The sequence below is a fragment of the Epinephelus lanceolatus genome, chromosome 1 (genome assembly GCF_041903045.1).
Source record: "Epinephelus lanceolatus isolate andai-2023 chromosome 1, ASM4190304v1, whole genome shotgun sequence".
Lineage (NCBI taxonomy): Eukaryota > Metazoa > Chordata > Actinopteri > Perciformes > Serranidae > Epinephelus > Epinephelus lanceolatus.
In genome coordinates, this window is record NC_135734.1 from 30,801,631 (window position 1) to 30,824,390 (window position 22,760).

At 40.1% G+C, this 22,760-nt stretch overlaps 2 protein-coding genes across 2 annotated transcripts; both read right to left on the reverse strand.

Moving 5' to 3' along the window:
• Positions 1-333: 333 nt before the first annotated feature.
• On the reverse strand, positions 334-9,416 carry fam83e (family with sequence similarity 83 member E). Its single transcript, XM_033627008.2, has 10 exons — positions 9,124-9,416; positions 8,287-9,034; positions 7,275-7,421; positions 6,447-6,571; positions 3,164-3,598; positions 2,421-2,480; positions 2,240-2,308; positions 1,923-2,154; positions 1,621-1,830; positions 334-1,070 (listed from the first exon to the last, which is right to left on the reverse strand). Exons 2-10 carry the CDS (start codon positions 8,752-8,754, stop codon positions 885-887), a joined length of 1,932 nt encoding a protein of 643 aa, XP_033482899.1. The 5' UTR covers positions 8,755-9,034; positions 9,124-9,416; the 3' UTR covers positions 334-884.
• A 509-nt stretch (positions 9,417-9,925) lies between these two features.
• Positions 9,926-21,771, reverse strand: emp3a (epithelial membrane protein 3a (MAM blood group)). Its single transcript, XM_078169334.1, has 6 exons — positions 21,753-21,771; positions 14,540-14,656; positions 11,916-12,026; positions 11,660-11,762; positions 11,423-11,563; positions 9,926-10,487 (listed from the first exon to the last, which is right to left on the reverse strand). The coding sequence occupies exons 3-6, from the start codon at positions 11,991-11,993 to the stop codon at positions 10,312-10,314; spliced, it is 498 nt and encodes a 165-aa protein (XP_078025460.1). The 5' UTR covers positions 11,994-12,026; positions 14,540-14,656; positions 21,753-21,771; the 3' UTR covers positions 9,926-10,311.
• Positions 21,772-22,760: the final 989 nt, after the last annotated feature.

Consider the following 22,760-nt stretch of genomic DNA (forward strand, 5'->3'; position numbering starts at 1 on the left):
AAGTCCCCCAAAGCCCATATAACAATAACAGACATGACCTCTCTGTCTTCACTGTTTTAGCTGCAGGCAAGTTGTCTCTTTCTACATTGGACCTTTTACATCCTATCAGCAAACAACCAACGTTTTCTTTTTAAACCATTTTTATATTTATCTCATACTTTTTTAGTCATGATATACTGTTAGCGTTGCATGAAGTAAAATTTATCAGCACCATTTACTTTCAACCTCTCATGTTCCAGTATCCCACAGATGAAGAGACAGACAAGACCCAGTCCTAAAATGAATAACCACCAGTTTGACTAATATCCCTTTAAGTGCACAAAAAAAAAATAATTTATGGACACTTAAAAATTCTTTTATTTCCTGGCTTGCACATTCACAAAACAAAAACAAACATCTAGGAAAATAATTGAGAACATCTGTTTCATATCTGTTTTGGCACAAATGTAAATCTCTTGCCACTCCTGAAGGTTTGGTAAATTTGTCGTTATTGTATTTATTTGTTATTAAAATGATTTTCTATTTATTTACCTGAATTATTCATTTAATTTCTTCCTCTATCTCAGTAGCTATCCTGGTTGAATAGGTGATACTATTCATGGAGAGCAGCATTAACAGAACAATTTTATTCATTTCAACATATTATAAAGTAAAGCAGTGCATCAAATAGTGTAACATATAATAATCAAATTCAGTGGGACATCAGATCAACAGGTAGAACTGGTGTGCTTCCTATTTTTTTTTCAGAGTCACAGCAGTTTTGGGTTACTTCATTAACACTGCAGAGGTCGTAACGATCCGCTGCTGGCAGCTGCCTTTCCTCAGTGACAAAAAATGTTATCACAGAACATTTTAGGCTCCTCATGTATTTCCTTCCTCACTCCTCATTCCTGTTCACCTTCCGTCTCTGCCAGTGACCTCCTCCAGTCCAAATTGAGTGCATAACTGGAGCTTCGAGGCCTCTCTCTGGGCAGAAAGTTTTTTGGCGTTCTGTATAATAAAGGTTTCAACCCATCATTCCTCTTTTTCATCAGGGCGAGGGCAGGCGTCATATTATCCGGGTCAAAGCACTGCCAAGGAAACAGAAGATATGAAAACAGCACCAATGAAACATGTACACTGATTTTTGTGAAATTATCTGAAATACCAGGACTTTTTTCTCAAAATAGATTTACAAAATATAATTTGCTATCGCTTTGTCAGTGAGCACCACAAACTGCATTGACCTCATGCACATTTGTGTGTGTGTTTGTGCGAGTGTGAGTGTGTTATTATGTATTATATTACCTGTGTGAGTGTATAAGGGTGTATATGGGGTGCTTTGGCCACACTGTGTGATTCCCAGATATGTATGTGTGAACCGTGCCTGTTGTATGTTGTTTGCATTATTCGTCTCAGTAAAAAACAAAAAAATACTCCATTGAGCTCCACTGTTTTGGAAGCAGAGGTGGATGTCTCAAAACCAAACAAATAATATCAAAACAGTGTGCATGACTTGATACCAGCAGAGGTGTTGGAGTTGTGTGTTGGGGTTTTTTTATTGTCACAGTATTTGTACTTCAGTAAAAGATTAAAGTGTTTCCCTCTTCACATAGAAACATCACAAACCCACACACTTACACTGGCCTTGAGCCTCGGCACGGGGACTCCTCTGTCATCATCTGCATTGTGTACGCTCAGGTCCATCATGGACCGGCTCATTTCTGACACAGCAGCTTTTGATCCTCTCTTCAGCAGCCCTGGAGTGCTCTGCTGAGGCTGAATCCTCTTCATGATGTCACTCAGAGAGCTGAAGCTCTCAGACTGCGGCACCCTCAGGATGATGGGTTTCTGTGAGCACAGAAATGCATCTCAGTTTTCTCACAACTCACAGGAGCGCAAGGTTAACTCGAGTGTTATGACAGAGAAGGCCAGTTACTTACTCGAGAAGATGGTGTGTTCTCCACTTTGGAGCTAATTTCATTTATGCTGCTGTCTTCTGGCAGTGTGGCCTCCCTCCTTGAGCGCTCTTTTCTCTTAGAAGAGGAGAGTATGATCATGTTGTGCACCGGCTCTGTTGCTTTATCATCAAGTCTTGTTGTGCTGTCATCTAAATTGGTGTTCTTCTCTATGGAGAGCTGTCTGGAAAAGGCTTTATTTATGATGCGTTCCACCCTGTAGGAGATAAAAAATTCATTTGGATATGATATCTAAATACTAATTCATTCAATGTTTTCCTTTTGTATATTTTGGGTGTTACCTGTTGTATTCATTAAATGTGTTCAGTTTTTCTGGCGTTGTCGGGTCTGTTGGTGAGGGCTGTGTGTTGCTATGAAAATAATCAAGATCCCATTAAGAGAAGATTTGCATAAAAATTAATGGATCAAAACAAGAGCCTATACGCTTAAACTGTACGATGTCAAAATTAGCTGTGGACTCACTTGAAAGGTGTTGATTTATCTGGCACATTGTTTGTCACTGGAGAGAAGTGTTCATATACCCTGTCACATACAAAAAGAGATCAGTAAAGTCATTCCTAACAACCGGCAGCAGATATTAAAACAATGCTGTTTCAGTATTTTGGTGTAAGTTTGTATTAAAGGTAAATTGTTGTAGAATAACAAAAGAAGAAAAAAAAATATTTGTGACAAAGTGAATTTTAAATACATATATATCCTCCTGAGACTTGAACTTTTGTTTGGTATGCATTTTTAATTTCTCCTAGCTAAAAACCATTGTCAACGATAGTTCAGTCCCAATATCCTCAAATGAGTACTTTCTAATTAACCGTGTTAAGCTTACTGTTGCTAAAATTGGTCAAATTTGTTGCCATATCAAACTACAAACATTATCAATCATAAATAAACAAGTTTCAGCCATAAATGTGATCAGGTTTTGGACTTTAGCCACTTCTGTGTTGGGATCGACTGCAGACTGACTTGGCAGAGATGGCTGCCATCTTGTTCTTACATGGATTAGTGTATTGTGCTCTTACTACCACTAGATGGCACAAAAAAGTGTCCACGAACAAGGACAACAGGTCTTAGTTAAGTAGAATGAAATATAAGGTTAAGTAAACACAAAATGTGATGTCCACATACAAGGACGCAGAGTCTCAGGAGGATAAATAGTATGCTTGGTCCAAAGACAGCATAGATTGGTTAAGTCAACTTGATCCATGTACCTTTTCTTATCCACATCTTGGTTTCCATTTCTATTAAAACTGTCCATAATGGGTGTGTTTATATCAAACAGCATATTATTCTGCAGCGGCATTTCCTTGACCATGATTTCCTCATGTTGGCCAAGAGGACTGCTCGGGAGACGCTGGTTTCTCTGGATAACCCCCATGGCTTCCCAGTCCAGGAGGGAGTCAGCAGGTGGGGATGGAGGGGTGGTAATCTCTGGATCCAAATGGTGATGTTTGTGAAAAATGAGATCTGTATGGTCTCTCAGCTGATGAGTCACGTCTATATGACTACACGCAGTCCTCCACGTGTCTGGGACGGGGAGCGAAGCAGCAAAAAGGATCCTGAACTCCCTGTCGAATGAGTCAACAACTGGGCCGCGTAGAACGGTGATCAGCTGCCGGTGCAGGTGGGCGTCTGTCCATGTGAAACTGCAGAGTGCAGAGACAGCTTGTTACATCACTTTCAAGTGTGTGTGTGTGTGTGTGTGTGTGTGTGTGTGATACATGTAAAAGGAATGAGTCAAAGGAACAATTCACCCCACAATGATCATTTGTGTATCAATTACTCACCATGTGTTACACTGAATTTGTGAAGAAAACTTTCTATTTTTCTTGCATGCTTCCGGTGAAAAAATAATCGGAACACGGAGAATATTCTTGGTGAATTTAAGCCATATGGGAACAAGTTTAACACCAGCTAAACTACATCAAAACATCCACAACTCGTGCAGTATAATTCAAGTCTCATTTATCCTGTGATATGCTCAGGACATCCCAAGCATTCGGCGCTTTCCAACAGGGAACTAAAAGTGAAACTTATCTATGTTCTCTTCAAAGCCAGACTTCATTGACAAAACCAGTAATTTTACCTCACTGAACGCAGGAGCTCCTGGTCAACCGCTGCCTCAATAAATTAGTTTGTTTGCATTATTTTGCAGTTTTGGTGTTTAAAAGAGTTCATTCAGATTCAGCAAAGTCACACAAGCACAAACAAACTGCCGATTGAGGCAGCATTAGATGAGCAGCTCCTGTGTTCAGTGAGGTAAAATTACTGTTTTTGTCAATGGAGTCTGGCTTTGAAAAGAGCACAGATACATTTCAGTTTCAGTTCAGTCCTACACCAGAAAAGGCAGTCTGTTTGGGAAGTACTGAGCATACAACCAGATCAGGGGTAGGCAACATGCAGCTCCTGAGCTGCATGTGGCTCTTAAGCCTCTCTCCAATGGCTCCCTGTGGCTTTGACCCAAAACTAGGCTATATGGAAATGAATCATGGTTATTTTTAGACATGTTAACTTTCATTTATTATTGTTGTGGCTCTAAAGATATTCTTACATCATCCAGTTGTAAAAATGTGTAACCCATAGAATGTACTGCACTTGTATAGCCCCTTTCTTGTCTTTCGACCACTTAAAGTGCCTTTTACACTACAAGTAACATCCACCCATTCACGCACACAGAGGCCGAGGCTACCATACAAGGTGCCACTTGCAACTCAATTTTTCTTTTCCTTTAATACACTCACACACCGATGGAACAGCCATCGAGAGCAATTTGGGGTTCACGATCTTGCTCAAGGATGCTTTGACATGTGTACTGGAGGAGCCAGGGACTGAACCAATGATCTTCCAATTAGTGGATGACCCACTCTACCTCCTGAACACAGCCACCCCTGCCTACAACAAATTAGAAGGGGTGTAAATCACCAGCTTCGTCACGATACGATATTATATCGATTTCTTTGGATGACGATACGATGTTTGCCGATATCACAAAGTCTGTCACGATACGATTTTGATTCAATTCGATTCAGGAGCTTGCGATTGATATGACGCGATATCATATGCCCATCTAACACAATCATTTACATCAACTCACTAAAATAACTAGAATATGATTTGACCATTTTATTTCTGAGCTCTGTTTGTTGTTTGAGCGGAGGCGCGCTTGCCCAGAAATGGTGACACAGACGTGCTATGTGAATTTCAGCATAAATGTGTATCTTTAAGATGACGATATGGATCGATGTTTTCATTTTGCATCGATATAATCGTATCGTTAATCAATGAATCGATGTATTGATGTGTATCGATGTATCGTTACACCCCTACAAATTAGGTCTACAACAAATTCAAAAAATGTTTTAACATTTTATCAGCTAAAATGTTGATGAGGCCTGGCGCCTTTTCTCTAAGTTTTGCCGAACATCAAGAGTCCTGGCTTGTCTTGAGTCTCTTTAGCAAGCTTGCCATGAATTTCAATTCCAGAAAGGAAAAATCTTGGAGAAAAACATTGAATTTAACAGTGCATGGACACATTTGCTTACTTTTGCTGCAAGATACCAAATACTCACAAATACTTTACTGCAGAGTAAACACCTAATGGTAAAATATATCAATGATTAGACCTGTTAGTAATGTTGATAAGCTAGTTTAGACATAATAAGGCTGTGTTGCCTTTATTATAAGGCTCAGATTTAATCTTTTTTTTTTTTTTGGACCAAAAATGGTTCCATGGGTGTTCTGATATAGTTTTGCATTGGTTTAACCTTATCGCCTAACCTTGTCACAAAATTCAACATAGCAGGGTGAGTAATTGATGCTCCAACACATTGTCACTCCGACCTCGACACATCTTGACGTTTGGTCATGGACTTTCCGCGTCCACATACGAGGTGCAAGGTACCCTGGGTGGGTTGGTTGTTCACGTTCTGGGGCGCTGTGTCAAGTTCTGCCTGTTACATGCATTGTCTTCTTTCAAAATATACTTCCGTTTTCACAGGAAACTCAACGTTTACATACAGTCTCTTTCAAAATAAACACACTATGTTGGTACAACACTGCGAATTGATGGTTTTTTTTTCCTTCAACAACAAAGACACATGGATGGGCGCAGGCAACAAAAGCATGTGGTTAGGTTTAGGAAAGAAGAACAGGGTTTGGTTTTAGAATCTTAGGGGATGTGAACACCGCTCTCTCGGATGAAAGTCTGTATTTGTTGGACCCAAACACCACCCCTCTCACCAGCCCAGTCAGACTTTTGCTGCCTTAACTTTCGTCTCTGTCAGGCCCTGTTTCCCCCTGATGCCACTGGGCACCGTTAAACTACAACAACGACTGGTCGTGTATCATGCTGACAGTTGGATGGCTTTTTTCATTGGTTTTTCACTGCGCAAGTCACTGCCCAACGACTTCCAACGACTTCAGAGTGAGACTGGGCTTGATGTACAAATGGTAATTTGGGGGTGAGATATTCCTTTCAAAGACTCAACTGCTCACCTGTAGCTGCCATGAATCACTGTCTCTAAATCCACCAGAAGGAACTTGTCTTTCATTTCCCCGACCACCATCCTTCCTGTCCTCGAACAGAAGGTTTTCCCTCCAAGAACACGGACCTGCATGTTCTGTCAAACCACAAGTGTTGAAAGTTGAAACCTGAGCCTGAATTACATTAGGGATTATCCGTGACACAATGTAATGAACCGGTTGGTAATATGTTGTATCATACACGAGTTTTGTATGTAGGCTAAACAAGAGGTTTTATTCAGGTATTTTGTCATGAACTAAAGTATTTGACCTGATGATGCTGGTGCCAGATGAAAAGCTGAGGGAGTGGTGGACCACTGTGCATCAGATTGTGACAGCAATGGCATACCAGCATAATTAATATTGTATATTTATTATCATTTATTGTAGTCAGAGAATTTGTTCTGCTCTATGTTCATCAGTGTTATGTGCTGTGCGCATACTTTGTTCTCACATCATTCATAACATTTCACCACATGAAAAAAACACAGAATGCTGAATGCTGTGCAACCAGTTTAGCGACGCGGCCTTAAGAGTACATGTTGCATTCCTAAGATAAGCATGCCAAAGTAAGAAGACACTTGCTTTTTATGAGATACCGCTCGAGAGTACATATGCAGTGTGTCAAGTCTTAAGTAACACTTACTTTGAGATGTGACCTCTGCTAGAAAGAATCCCACAAAACTAGACTGGTGTTGCTTCATTTTGGCAACGCAAAATCTCAGATTTATTCATTGCCATGTTAAACACACACTAGCAGACGGCTGCTAGGTGTGTGCTGATTTGCAACAGGTGTCTCACCGGATGTCTGAGCCTGTTGAGCGTGAAGCTCTCTTGAATGGACCTTTGATTCAGGATGATGTAGACAGGGACACCCCGGGAGGCAGCGTTGTGTAAGTCGCCGATGATTGCGCCATCTGTCAGTCTGTCTGTCACAATGGCAATAACCTGCGTCATACACAAAATGTCACATAGCCTGTAAGTGACGGGATCATTCAGAGAGTGGCTTACACAAAATGGAAGCCCTCATTTCCTCCTTATTTTTCTGTCATTACAAGATTACATAATTGTGTCACTTACTTTGATGCAGCAGTGAAAGAAGTGAAGAGGTACTTGAACAAGTGCTACCAGCAACATGTAGTGAAGTAAAACTAGTTTCTGTCAGTGTCATAATTTATTGATGCAGTGCAAGTTGCTTGTATCTGAATACTACATGCTGTCGAAGACTTAAAACTGAGCAGTGCATTACAGTTTTGAGTTTATTCAATATTTTTTCAAGTAAAATCTTAAACTAAAGCCACCAAATAAACATAGTGGAGAAAAAGTACAACATTTCTGTTCGTCTCATAAAATGTAAACATCCCACGTGCATGATTTAAAGGCATCTATTGGTACAAATGGTATATTCGCCTCACAATTATGTTTTCATTTGTTTATAATCACCTGAAAATTAGAATAATCGCATTTTCATTACATTAGAATCAGCCGTTTACTGTATATAAACATGTGCGGCAGGTTTTCCTCCATGAAATCGGCCATGTTGTTTCTACAGTAGCCCCAGAAAGAACAAACCAAACACTGGCTCTACATCTGGCCGTTCATTTTATCATGTTTTGCGTCAGCCATCGTAGTTCTCCTACATGCTCAGCACATGGGAGAAGTTTCAGTTCTGCAACCCCACGGCTAGATGCCACTAAATCCTACATACTATACCTTTAAATACTCCTTCCTCTTCCCTACTTCCTCATATCAGCACTACCCATATTCTTAAAAAATGTACTGTCCATTAAAAATTCACACCATATTTGCATACTTGTCCAGCTTTCTGCAGGTGCTGCCTGATGATCTGTCTGACAGGAGGTTCCCCCTCTGCAGGAGGACTGGCGTGGACTGTCACGCTTCCCTTTGGCACCCATGGGCTTTTCTCAGGCCAGCCCAGCTCCAGGTCCGGGGCTGGTGTGTCTGAATGGGAAGGGAAGTAGGTGGAACCGAAGTCCTCCATCTCTGAGCTGCCGTCCTCTCCATTCTCCTGTCTTTGCACCTGTACAGGGTTCAGATGGTAGTCCTGAGCCCAGCTGGTGATCTGGCTGACCTCTTCAGAGGACAGGAAGCAGCCGGAGCGCTCTGTGCCTATGGAGCTGTAGAAGGCTTCTGGTCCTGCGTCGAGGAGTCTCTCCACCGCCTGACGCTCCTTCTCACAGTGGAGGAATTCCGGGGAGGACTCGTTCACCGGCAGGAACACTGCATTCTCATCAAGGCTCTGCTCTTGGGAGTTTGACATGACTGCAGCCTTGTGCGTCTCTGGGAATAAGTGCTACCTATCAAAGTTACTGACTCCTGTTGTGTGATGACAAGACAAACCCAGGTCGGCTCATGTCACCTTTTGATCTAGTTAAAGTAATTTCATTCATCCCTCCTGCAAAAAGTCACAATATTTCCATGTGTGCACGAGCTGCCTAAGTATAATTTTGGTGCTGCAGACAATCCTTTCTTAGAAATAATCTGGTCAGGGTTCACAAGTCCAGTCTTTGATCTGCAGTCGCCTTTCCCACCACCTCAGGCTGACATAAGAAACAAATGAATGAGTAAAAGTGATCAGTGTCTGAAAAAATCAGTTTGAAGACACAGAAATCAACAATGTGAAACTCACCTCCCGGCAGCATGCCTCATTCCTCTGGCTCAAGTCCTACTCAAAAGCTCTCAGGAGCTGCGGCTCCTTGTGTGTTCCCTCCCCTGCATGCAATCTCACCCCTCTTAACCCTTACACTCCTTCTCACCAACATTGTTCTCAGATTCCAGAAATGCTGCGCTGCTGACAGGTCGGTGAGCTGCTCAGACACACGCTCACAATCCCTCTGTGCATCTCTCTGATCTTCACAGCTGCAGAATTTAGATTAAATCATAGTCTTTGTTATTCTGGTTTCAGGTCATGCACTTCCTTGACGCGAGTGAGGTGTGTGGCGAATAATATTGCCATGTGTACTTTGTCTAAGAGGCTGCTATTTACCTCACAGTTTCCTTTCTGGACTGGCCCAGCCTGACGGGTAGGTGTGTTGGCGAGAGTAACACGCAACACTGTATCTGACTTCCTCCTCAAGGTGTCAGGTGCAATCACAGTGATTCCTTTTTCATTTCTGCAGAAATACCTTTGGATAAAACTATGTTTGTGACTCCTGATATAACGAGTGTGACCGGCCAGTTTATCAGATCATTATCATGTTCCTCTAGTATTCTGTAGAGAATAGTGCGAGCATACTTCAACAAAGTAAACAGTGAGGGCCACAAGATCATGAGTGATTAGAAGACAAAGATGGCGCACCCTTTCGCAAACAGTGTTATGTCAGAGGATTGCACCTGCACTGTGCTGCAGATAAAGTACAACAAAAACAGGCCTTACACAGATTAAGCCCTTTAAATACAGGAATGCTCTTCAGTAAAGTCCATATCAACCATCAATGTGTTAACTTCTTTAATAAGTAAACATATACAAAATACAAAAAAACATTCAATTACACAAGCACAAGTTATGCATTCATTGCCTTATATTTTATGGAACACATTAATATGAGCTTTGTATCTTACAGCATGACTGTTTTAGTTTTTCTTATCTGGTCTTGAGTGACAGCGTGCCTCACAAAGAGATGCCACCATGATGACATAATGTCTCACATACCATGCAGCACAGTAGGGTGGATACTGAGTCAGAAGTAAAGCAGATTTGTATCATTTTAAAAGGGGTATTTCCTTTCTTATTTCCTCTGTTAATTGAAAAGTGATTGATGTGAGTGACGCGCGTCACCCTCCTGTCAAGAGGCTTTCCATCCTCTCTGGTTTTGGCTCACTGTTTCTTGCGCAGGTGGACATACAGGATTCCACTGACCAGGAGGAGAGGGACACACAGCCAAGCCAGGATGAAACAGTAGCCGAAGCGTCCTTTGCTCAGATCTCTGGAGTCGCTTAAGATCTCCTTTCTGTGGAAGGTGAAGATGAGGCAAGCAGCAAAGGCCGTCAAACCTGCAAGAGTGACACATTCAAGTTGGGATCAAATTCTCTTATGTCACCCCAGTCATACATATTCATGGTGTATACATACTTAACTACACATTCCAGGTTATTAATGATGCTTATGTAAATTTTACATAGTAAATAAAATCAGTTCTGAAGACATAACAGTGGCATTGTCCTTCATTTTTCTTCTGGTCAACCAATCACACAACAAAAGAACCAAAACCAACAAGTAGTCTCTCAGTTCTTTCTGACTTCCCTAAGCGGTCTGCGGCACTCAGCCTCAAGCCCACTGGTTCCTAAAGAAGACACAAACATGTTTAAAAACAGGACTGGCACTGTAGGTTGTTGGAAATGCTGCTTTAACAGGAATAAATAGTGCATTTTTGGGGGGAGTATTTTCAGCTGCAGATAAATACACATTTGGTACTCTGGTGAGTATTTACAGCAGCAGGGCAGTGCACGTGGGGTTGCTCAAAATTAAACAACAATGTCCATGCTTGTCGTACTGAGGGGACGTCACCTTGTGCAGCACTGTGGCTTAGTGTGTTTTCGATGGATTTTAATTAAATAATTGGAGTCTACAGCGCTCAGGCATTGGATACAAAGATAATACCTGTTCATGAGATAAATTCATTGTTGGTTTTGATCTTTTCGTGAGATTTATCAACGAAGAGAAAAATATAGAATATAGCTAATTTTACCACTTTAAATCTAAACATGAGTAATGAATTACTCTACTGTAATGAATGGTATGGAGAAGTTCCACTGTTGTATACGGTTTCCTGAAGTATTCTACTGTAGTACACAGTAATGTGAAGTATCATATTGTAGAACACTGCATGATTTTATATAAATTAAATATCTTTAACAGTCTGTGAAAAAGCAAAACTATAAAATGCTGTCAGGATTTTATGTGTTTAATTGAATAAGACTTCAAACACCTGCAAATGCCTGGCAGAGTCCTGTGAAGTAGAAGAGTCCTCCTCTGGACATGGTGAAGAGCTGACCCAGAAAAACCAGGAAGGAGATGGAGGAGAAGACCACAGCGAGGACCATGAGGGCCTGGACGGATTGCAGCCAGTCTGGGAGAACAGATCAGAAAATGAGTGGAAGACACTGACGGTGCAAAACTACAAGATTCAGGCAGGTGCATTATATCCAATATTTAGAAAATTTACCGCTTTCATTGGTAGCAGCACACAACCAGGTCTTTGTAGCATTATCGTGGAAGCAGTTATACCAGAGGTCTGTGATTTCTAAATCATCCCATATCCACCAGGACTGCAGAAAGAAAGGCAGAACAAAAATGACACCATGCACAAAACCATCAGATAATATGAGAGCATTTTTACGTTTGGCTTTATTTGCATCATAAAGGGATTAACAGTGGCATACTGTAAGAAGAATGACAACACAAGTTAAGATGTGTCTCACCTTCTCCAGGGTGGCGATGAGGAGCATGGCCAAGGTGACCAGGTGCAGCACAACTAGGAATACGAGCAGGAGGACCATGTCTGCTTGGAGATGAGAGACGAGTCTGGTATCCTGCACACAAACAACCATGTGATGTCATTTTGATTATAGGATGGTGTCTGTAAAACCCACTGGTGTTAAATTTCCAGTGTGTAGGATTTAGGGGGATCTGTTGGCAGAAAGGAAATTATATATAATAAATATCTTTTCTTTAGTGTATAATCACCTGAAAATAAGAATTACTGTGCTTTCATTACCTTAGAAAGAGCCATTTAGGAGCGGGTTTATGTCCACAGAATTTGTAATTGTAATGTAAAGCTGCTTTATCCAGTGTTTTTACCGGTTTTAATCACCAGGTCCATTTTAGAGGATGACCTATTTTGGAGAGGAAGAGACCTCTGCGGATAATTCGGCTCCCGGTAAAAACCTCCTGAACAACAAAAACTGAAGGAATTCTAACTGAGAGAAGTTTTAGCTTGCTGCATATGTGCAATCCTCACCTCTAGATGCCATTAAATTTCCCCTAAATCCTACACATTTGTCCGTCAACACTGGCTGCTCCACATGGAACCAAACAGCTCTGTAGTCAAAGAGACACCATTTGCCACCGCTGACCATTGTCCCTTTCATCCATGTCATTAAAATGACCCTCAGATTTCCGATGTCAGTGGCCTGAAACAGTGGACTCTCTGTCTGCCTCTCGAGGAAACTGAGTGCTTTCATCATGCAACTCAACATCTGATGATCTCTGCCCATTTATCAGGCCGTGAGCATGCCAAACAGACAGGGGAGGGGGGTTTCTCTCTGTCTCCAGAGCCTGTCCAGTCCCTGAGGAACACATCACAACATCAGCTCCCTGTAACCGCTGTAAACAAGGAGTCTGAAATTGCTATCTACCAACGGTATGATATACTGCGGTGTAGCTATGAATCTGGGTACAAACTTTATACCTACAGTGTAAAAGATTACAGTGTTTACATGCATTACTAATATATCCTTGTTTCTGATGAAGCATTTTTCTGAGTAAGACGTTGGGTATGTCGGTACTATTCAGGTTTTAGGAGCATTCTTTGGGACACGTGCATTCAAAATATCTCCTCATATTACCTCACAATTGGGATTTTTATGGCCTCTTGCCATCTTGTTTGTTGTCATGGATATGTTGTACACAAAACAATCAGCCAACAGTGTGTAAGGCTGGGGTAGAGATGCATGCCCACAAGAAATGCCCACATTTCTGGTCAAAAGAAGAAACACACCTACTTCTAAATATTGAAAGACTTGCACAATTACAGGTTTTTAAATGAACGACGACCTCTACAAGAAAGTGGTCACATGAATAAAAGAGGAAGGTTGTGTTTGCACGGTCCAACAAGTCCGCCAACTGTGGAAACTTTAAAAAAATCCAATGCAAAAGCAGCTCCAACCATCCTACTTTCCTCATATTTTCACATGATAAACGACACGTTAGGGCACATTAATTGGAGTACACACAGCTGCATGCAAACAGTATTATTAGTGGAATATTCATTTTCATTAGACATATAAACAGCTTAGCAGGAACACTGACTTTTTCAGAATACGGGCAAAAAAACTTTTGTTTGTTCTGTGTCATTCCACTTGAGGTTCAATATGAAACACCTACAAATTTACTCCCCTTTCCTTCTTTCTCTCCCTTTCACACATATTCCCCAGTGATTCACACCAAAGAAAAGCTATTGTAAAAAAGGGATTTAAGTCAACTGGCAACAGCTCTGGATAAGTGATGGATGACTCAATGATTTGATTCACTTTTTCCAGCAAAGACATTTTTAAGGACACGAGCAAAAAGGGGAAATCACATTATTAAGTAAAACTTTTTGGTTTCAGTTCCCCTAGGTAACTAACTACTAGAATAAATAAAAACAGAATGTGCATTGTGGCATACTTATGTACAACACAGACTAAATAAGGAATTATCCTAAAACATGGATCAAGTGCTGTGTACTGTTTTCTACTACATTATGTATTTTGTTTTTCTGATAAAAAAAACTTGTCTAAACATCAAAACTGTGTTTTTTGTTTTTGTGGCCAAAAAGAGAGACCACTGCCTGGTCTCACAAATCACTGAATCCCTTTTCAGACACAAGTGCTGGGTGTAGACTTTCCCTTTTCCCTAAATGACCTTCCCACAACTGTACAGTGCACTAAGACTTTTAGGAGTTGGGAGGCTATTCTTCTTCTTCTTGCACATGTTTGCCTTTCCCAGCCAGCTCTGCCCATAGAGGGAAAACCACTGTTGCTATTAGATTGTGGACAATTCAGAGAGGCATGTGTGTGATTGTATACTACTACATCTGGTTTACATAAGGGTTTGAGATGACTGGCACAGACAGAACAAAAGTAATGACTGCAGACATTGCACGCACTGTGGAATGCACAGATCAGGAAAGCACCCTCATAAATGTTTAAATAATATCATCAAGGGCTGTTTTGTTAGCATTAAATCATATTTGGTGATCTGCAACTCATTAGACAAGTGTTGCCTCATACTAAGCTGTGTGTGAAAATCCATTTCTGTTTAGTCAAACAAACAAAGTTCTCACCCTTTAGCTTCAGCGGCTGTTGGTCCCCTTCAGTGATCGTCTCTGATTCGTTTTCCCAGCTGTCGCTGTCCTCCCTTTGCGCTCTTTTTGTCCTCACAGACCGTTTTAGCTCCAAAACTTTGAGAGAAGGGTGCAGAGGAGGAATGTGGAGTTAGATATAGGAGGAGTTCTCAACACCCATTTCCTCTAAAGTTTCCCTGCCCTCCCCCTCAAAATCTGTGGTCTGGACCAACTCAACACCAAAAATAACATTCCTCTAGACCTGTGTGAAAACAGGACATTTCCTCAAAAGCTGTAGCGCAGATACCCAGTCTGCATTGATATTCAAAACAAAATATTATGAGGTAATGTATGCTTAAATCCATTATTCAGACAAGCAGAATCACACAGTTGAAACCTACTGTCATAACTCTTACAGTGCTAGGTGTGGCTGCCCTGTGGTTAAATTTTATATCATTATGGCTACATTTTTGTGCTAGTGCTGCATGTGTACTCTGTATGCTGTTCATCCATCTGTGCAGCTTGGCATGAAGACCACCACAGTATTACCACAGTTGGGTGATTGAAAGGCAGGAAGTGAGGGCTGATTACTGCCCACTTTAGACTGTAAGTGTGCAGGAAATCTCAGACCACCCAAGACACAACACACAACGTGTAATCCTACATTTAATCCCCCGAAAGAATAATCGCATAGATATTCTGTTTCAGTTACTGATAGTGGTTACAATAAAAATAAACTTTATTTTCCAATCAGGGAGGGAATTTATCTCGCGCAGAAGATCATATAAGCTATGCAGTAACAGCAATACAATGTAAGATAATAAAAACAACACATCACAAATGATTTACATGCCACATAAACTAATGTCGCAAGTTACATTCCAGCTGTTGACCTTTATTACAGGTCACACCCTGTTATCTCTCTGCCTGTTGCCTCTGCTGCCTCCCCTCTGCATCTACAACTATCAAATACAGTTGACAATGCCCAAAAAATATTCTTAAAAAGAAAATCTCCCAGCTATGTTTTAATGCTGTTTGTTCATTATATTAATGGCACATGCAGATAAGTTTATTTGCACCCCTTAACAAGAGCAACAATGGAGGTCTATACCAGATTACGAGTAGTATTTCTTTAAAGGAGCAGTATGAGAGGCTACTAATGCTAACAATGTGAACAGCGCTGACAGATCTGATGGTGTTAATGTGGGGGGAAACGAGAGGGTGGGTGCTATGCTTCCTCGATGATGTCTCAGGACGGCATTGTCAGGGGTAACTGCTGTATGAGTGCAGTTCAAAGCAGTGGCAATTAACAACCCATGAGGCACACTCACAGGGACTCACATGCACAAATAATGCCAAAGCAAGAAAGGCTCACCCATGCCTTTATCTCCAGTAGGTTAGATTACTGCAACGGTGTGTTTGTAGGCCTTTCAAAACAAGCAGCAGCTTCAATTTATTCCAAATGCCACTGCTGGGGTCCAGACAAAATTTAGGAAACATGACCACATTACTCCAGCTCTGAAATCCTTACACTGGCCACCTGTCACTCAGAGAACTGGTTTTAAAATCTTTACACTTGTGTGTAAATCACTCTGTGGCCCAGCGTCCAAATATATCTCTGACATGCTTGTGACATATGAACCTTCTAGGACTCTTGGGACATCTGGGGCCGACCTACTGACTGTCCAAAAGGTGAATACAAAACATGGTGAAGCAGTGTTTTGTTATCATGCAACACAAACTGGGAATAACCTCCCAGATGATGTTAGACACACCCTGACTCTGACCACTTTTAAGTCGAAGCTAAACACATTCTTTTTTTACACTGCCTACTCCACCCTGTAATGACTGCAAACTTATTTTTAAACACAGCTTTAAATGATTTTAAACAATCTTTTTATCCTTGAACCTATTGTCTGCAGTTTTGCTATTTTTAATGGTGATTTTTTTTATTGCAAATCATTTAGTAATTAATTTGACCTCTTATATCTTTTCTCTTTTAAAAAAAATCTGTATATTTTATCATGTTTTATTTTAGTGCTCTGTAAAGCTAATTTGAATTGCCCCAGTGTATGAAATTTGCTATACAAATAAAGCAGCCTTGCCTTGCCAAACGTGCACATGCAGCTGGATCGGCTACCACACCAAAGACCAGAGAACCTCAGATTACAGCACACACACACACACACACACACACACAGGGAGTGTGATGTGATTCTCTGCTCAGGACACCATTACTCTACTATATCTCTACATAGCATATAGTTGTTTGCCATATTATTGCTCTGAATGCCGCATACAGCTCCTTTATTTACCAGTAAGCTGTGATGGAGGAAGTATTCTGATCCTTTACTTGAGTAAAAGTAGCAATACAAATAGCAATGCACAATTCCCAATTACAAGTAACAGTCCTGCATTTAAAATGTTACTCAAGTAAATTTATGTAGAATAAGAATGTACTTTTGTGTTCAATGCAGTGACCACTTTGAGTGAAATAAATTTTATTATTCAATATATAAATGTTAAAAGTGTAAACAACATTTTACTGTTGTAGCCATCAAGGTGGTGCTAATATTACCAACACTGTTAGGTAGTTTAATGCAGTGGTTCTCAAATGGTGTGCAGTGATGCCAATCCAGGTGTGCTGTGGGATTTTGTGAATACCACACATTATTATTACATTACTACTGGGCCTATACAAAAATTATGAGATTTAAAGACAGGTGCGCCTTGAGATTTTGGCTTGCCCTTTAATGTACCTTGGGCACAAAAGTTTGAAAACCACTGGTTTAATCTATAACAGCACATGTAGAATCATAAGTTTTGCATGGAAATTCTTTTTTTAATTTTTTTTAATTTTATTTTATGCTGTGCAGTTCATACATTCGTCTTTTCACAAATAAGCATTTCGCATTTCTCTTTAACTTTGTATGAATTTAAGTAAAGAAAAAAAAATAATGATACAACAAATCAAATACCCAGTACTAAAAAAAACAAACACACAAACAAAAGATGAAAAAAAAAACAAAACAACTAAATATACAGTAAGCGTGCAAGCGACAAAGATATAACCATTATATGTTTTTCGTACAATTTCTTTTTTTTTTCTCCTTCCCTTACTTTAGTTACAGGGCTCAAAAGTAATATTTTACACTGATAGCATTACGGCCATAGAGTTTTAAATTAGTAGCATAGCACATCGTTTAGTTGTGCAAAAAAGAAAAACAGAGAAAAAAAGAAAAAAAAGAAACAACACAAAAACGAATTGGCTCAACACCACATATTATATATTTTTTTTTTCTTTTCTCTTCCATCCTTTTCCTTCTTTTCATTCCTATTATTGGCAGTGAACAGAGTTTTGGTGGCAAATGCCATCACATTAGTAAGAATCTTGAGCTCTGCATTGACATCCAAGGTGACCACATTTCCATAAAAAAGTCAGTTTTCAGCTGAATTTTAGCTGTAATCTTTTCCATAATATACAGTACAGGCCAAAAGTTTGGACACACCTTCTCATTCAATGCGTTTTCTTTATTTTCATGACTATTTACATTGTAGATTCTCACTGAAGGCATCAAAACTATGAATGAACACATGTGGAGTTATGTACTTAACAAAAAAAGGTGAAATAACTGAAAACATGTTTTATATTCTAGTTTCTTCAAAATAGCCACCCTTTGCTCTGATTACTGCTTTGCACACTCTTGGCATTCTCTCCATGAGCTTCAAGAGGTAGTCACCTGAAATGGTTTTCCAACAGTCTTGAAGGAGTTCCCAGAGGTGTTTAGCACTTGTTGGCCCCTTTGCCTTCACTCTGCGGTCCAGCTCACCCCAAACCATCTCGATTGGGTTCAGGTCCGGTGACTGTGGAGGCCAGGTCATCTGCCGCAGCACTCCATCACTCTCCTTCTTGGTCAAATAGCCCTTACACAGCCTGGAGGTGTGTTTGGGGTCATTGTCCTGTTGAAAAATAAATGATGGTCCAACTAAAGGCAAACCGGATGGGATGGCATGTCGCTGCAGGATGCTGTGGTAGCCATGCTGGTTTAGTGTGCCTTCAATTTTGAATAAATCCCCAACAGTGTCACCAGCAAAACACCCCCACACCATCACACCTCCTCCTCCATGCTTCACAGTGGGAACCAGGCATGTGGAATCCATCCGTTCACCTTTTCTGCGTCTCACAAAGACACGGCGGTTGGAACCAAAGATCTCAAATTTGGACTCATCAGACCAAATCACAGATTTCCACTGGTCTAATGTCCATTCCTTGTGTTTCTTGGCCCAAACAAATCTCTTCTGCTTGTTGCCTCTCCTTAGCAGTGGTTTCCTAGCAGCTATTTGACCATGAAGGCCTGATTCGCGCAGTCTCCTCTCAACAGTTGTTCTAGAGATGGGTCTGCTGCTAGAACTCTGTGTGGCATTCATCTGGTCTCTGATCTGAGCTGCTGTTAACTTGCCATTTCTGAGGCTGGTGACTCGGATGAACTTATCCTCAGAAGCAGAGGTGACTCTTGGTCTTCCTTTCCTGGGTCGGTCCTCATGTGTGCCAGTTTCGTTGTAGCGCTTGATGGTTTTTGCGACTCCACTTGGGGACACATTTAAAGTTTTTGCAATTTTCCGGACTGACTGACCTTCATTTCTTAAAGTAATGATGGCCACTCATTTTTCTTTAGTTAGCTGATTGGTTCTTGCCATAATATGAATTTTAACAGTTGTCCAATAGGGCTGTCGGCTGTGTATTAACCTGACTTCTGCACAACACAACTGATGGTCCCAACCCCATTGATAAAGCAAGAAATTCCACTAATTAACCCTGATAAGGCACACCTGTGAAGTGGAAACCATTTCAGGTGACTACCTCTTGAAGCTCATGGAGAGAATGCCAAGAGTGTGCAAAGCAGTAATCAGAGCAAAGGGTGGCTATTTTGAAGAAACTAGAATATAAAACATGTTTTCAGTTATTTCACCTTTTTTTGTTAAGTACATAACTGCACATGTGTTCATTCATAGTTTTGATGCCTTCAGTGAGAATCTACAATGTAAATAGTCATGAAAATAAAGAAAACGCATTGAATGAGAAGGTGTGTCCAAACTTTTGGCCTGTACTGTATACCTCATTCACCTTTTGTTGCCATTGTTTTATGTTGGGGGGTTGTGGCTGCAACCATAATACCGTAATAGTTTTTTTGGCTATTAAAAGCAGGGTCCTCAGTAAATATGTTTTCTTTTTCCCCATTTGGAGTCCTGAAGGGATGCTCAAAATAAATAACTTTGGGTCAAGTTTTATTTTTATATCCAAAATTTGCTCTATTATCCTTTTAACATCGTCCCAGTACTCCTGCAATTTTGGACAGGTCCCCTTGGTGGCCACAACCCCTCCAGCATAGTGCTGATGAAACGCCATATTTTGCTGTTATAATTGGAGTTCTGAAATACCTGTTTTTAATCTTCCAGTCAAATTCCCTCCAATTTGGACTATTTGTTAATTTGTGACCAGACAAACAAGTTTCATCCCATTCATTTTCACTAATTAGTATGTTCAGTTCAATTTCCCACTTTCTTTTATTCTATAAATCTTTGTTTTTAAGATCTTGTTGCAAAGCTCTGTAAAACCTTGAGATAATTCCTTTCTTCATTCTTTCTCCTTCACATTTTATCAAGAACTGTTCTGTCTTAGAGGGTTCCTTTAATATACTTTCCCATTCTTTGTTTTTATTAAGATAGTGTCTAATTTGTAGGAATCTGTAATGGTCTTCAACTTGTAAATTAAATTCTTGAATGAGTTGTTGAAATGATTTTAATACTTGTTGTCCATCAAAAAGTTGATCAATGTACACCAGCCCCTTGTTCATCCATTTCTTAAATCCATTGTCTGTTTTAGATGGGTGAAAATCTGGATTTACTGCAATTTTGGTAACTCTTGATACTGAGTTTGAAACTCCCAGCTTGTTCCTTATTTTAGACCATATTTTTCATGTTTTCTGAGCCCAGTTTTTTCCATTCTTTCGAATTCATAAATGGTAAGTAGCCTAGTGGTACTGGGCAAGAGTTCTGTTCCATTTCCACCCATAATGTATCTGTGTCTTCTGTTATCCATGACATTATTGTTTTGAGCTGTGTTGCCCAATAATATTTTTGCAAGTCTGGTAAATTTAAGCCCCCATCCTTTTTAGAACTTTGTAGCCTTTTATAACTTACTCTTGCCCTTTCATTTTTCCAAACAAAATTTAAAATCATTTTATCCAGAGCTATAAAGGAAGACTTTGGAATGAATAATGGGAAATTCTTAGTTTATAAAGCCGAACACCACCTAAATTAGGAACTCGAGGATGTTATTTCCACGGCCTAGGAAAGTTAAATCAATGTTAGTGAACATGAGCAACTTTCTCTCAAAGCCAGAAACCAGAGAAGTAAGTCCTAAAGTTGCTATGTCATCAGGTATGATTTTGTTAGTTTGTTTTCTTATTTATACCCAAATGAGCTTTATTTTATTGTTGTGTTCTCAGCTCTGAAACAGAAAATGTACCCATATACAGAGCCAGAACCAGGTCAAGCAAAAGGCCCGGAGAGTGACCATTTATTAGGTCAGGGGATCATGGACCAATACAGTAGTTACTGTATTCTAATTTGCTACTAATAGGTCCCACTTTCGTCTTTACATGCTCATTTGTGCATTATGTGTGTGCTATGTGAAGGGTAACATTGTGACAATGAGGGGGCCCCCCAGATCCACTTAGGGCCTCCAAAGGTATCGAGCCGGCCCTGCCCATATACCTAGAACATTCCTCCTGCTGCACTCTGTGTCATTTATAATATATTTTCCAATACAGTGTCTATAGGGCAGCTCCAGACTTTTTACATGACATCATGATACATTTGAGTTTTAGAAATCTAGATTTAGGATTTGGGAAAGAGTTGTTCATGTTTACCAAGGTTTTTGTACTGTCTTTGACCATAGAAATAACATATATTAACTTTGAAAATGGGCTTACTCCCCCTTTAAAGTAACTGTAAATGACATTATACTCTCAACTGTGGTGAAGTAGAAGTATAATATTGAAATGGAAGTAGGTTGAATTAAGGGTGATTGGGACTTAAGGTCAAATGCCACAGTATAACGACACAGGTTTTTTTTCCACACCTGATGAATGGGAAAAAAAACTTATTTGCTTAGCCATAGCTGTAAAACCCCATATACAAAATTGCATACCGTCATTAGGTGTACATCACATAGGTGGGTGGGGCAGGTTTCAAACAGGAAGCTGACCTTGAAATGAATGAGGCAAAGAAAATGACATGAGCTTTAGCTAGTTTTAATCATAAGGTCATAAAACTGTCATAGCTAATATATTGTACAAACCTTAGATGGAAATATGATTATGATGAACTACTGCTTTAAAGTCAGTAGAAAAGTGGTCATATCTTGTGTCCATTTTTGGAATTAAGCTGTTTTTATTTTGTCCCAATCACCCAAACATGCTTCTGCTACTGATACTGATTGGGACAGCATCATATTACGTGATGGGACAGACCTAAAAGGTTTTTCTTTAAAATAAATGATCATCCTTACAATAGAGAACCACCGTGTAGGCTCTGTATGCTCTAGATTAGTGTCTCCCAACCTCTTTACGTGTGCAAAACAGTAATCAACCATAAAAATATTTATGGACTACCTGGATTTTTCTAGGTGCTTTTTGCAGCAGGTCATTTTTGCTATAGCTGGACTAGCCAAATATTAAAAATATTACCAAAAAAAAAAAAAAAAAGAGGTATAAGGTCAGTTTACTCAAAAGGGCATGTCATGCCTCCTTGAAATATGATATAACTCTCATAGGTGACATCTTCAGTAGTACAGAATTGTATCATTTATTGAATTATTTTTACTGATGGCAAGAAAGCTTAATTCACCCTACTCAAGTAAATGCTTCAGATTTAGAATAGGACTTGAGTAAAATCAATTATTTACATTCCACCTCTGCCTGTAATACATGCATCGCATCATTTTCGCTCTTAAAGGGCCAGTGTGTAAAATGGGTTGAAAACCGTTGAAAACAGTGACATCAGTGGTCAAATTCTAGATTGCAGGGCTCACTCACTCACCCCTCCCATCGGGTAAATGACGGTAGCCTCGTAGGGACAAAAAGCCTTGCGCAGACATGAGTTTTTCAGGAGTAGGTCTATCTAGCTACTAGGTTAATGTTTATTTAGAAATCTAAAC

Excerpts from the sequence above, each read along its gene's own strand:
- fam83e (XM_033627008.2), bottom strand. The coding sequence starts at position 8,754 with ATGTCAAACTCCCAAGAGCAGAGCCTTGATGAGAATGCAGTGTTCCTG. Across the intron at positions 3,599-6,446 it reads GTGATTCATGGCAGCTACAG|TTTCACATGGACAGACGCCC; the intron begins GTGAGCAGTTGA and ends TGCACTCTGCAG. Across the intron at positions 2,481-3,163 it reads CAAGATGTGGATAAGAAAAG|GGTATATGAACACTTCTCTC; the intron begins GTACATGGATCA and ends TGTATGTGACAG.
- emp3a (XM_078169334.1), bottom strand. The coding sequence starts at position 11,993 with ATGGTCCTCCTGCTCGTATTCCTAGTTGTGCTGCACCTGGTCACCTTG. Across the intron at positions 11,763-11,915 it reads TCATCGCCACCCTGGAGAAG|TCCTGGTGGATATGGGATGA; the intron begins GTGAGACACATC and ends TTCTTTCTGCAG. Across the intron at positions 11,564-11,659 it reads TGCTGCTACCAATGAAAGCG|ACTGGCTGCAATCCGTCCAG; the intron begins GTAAATTTTCTA and ends CTGTTCTCCCAG.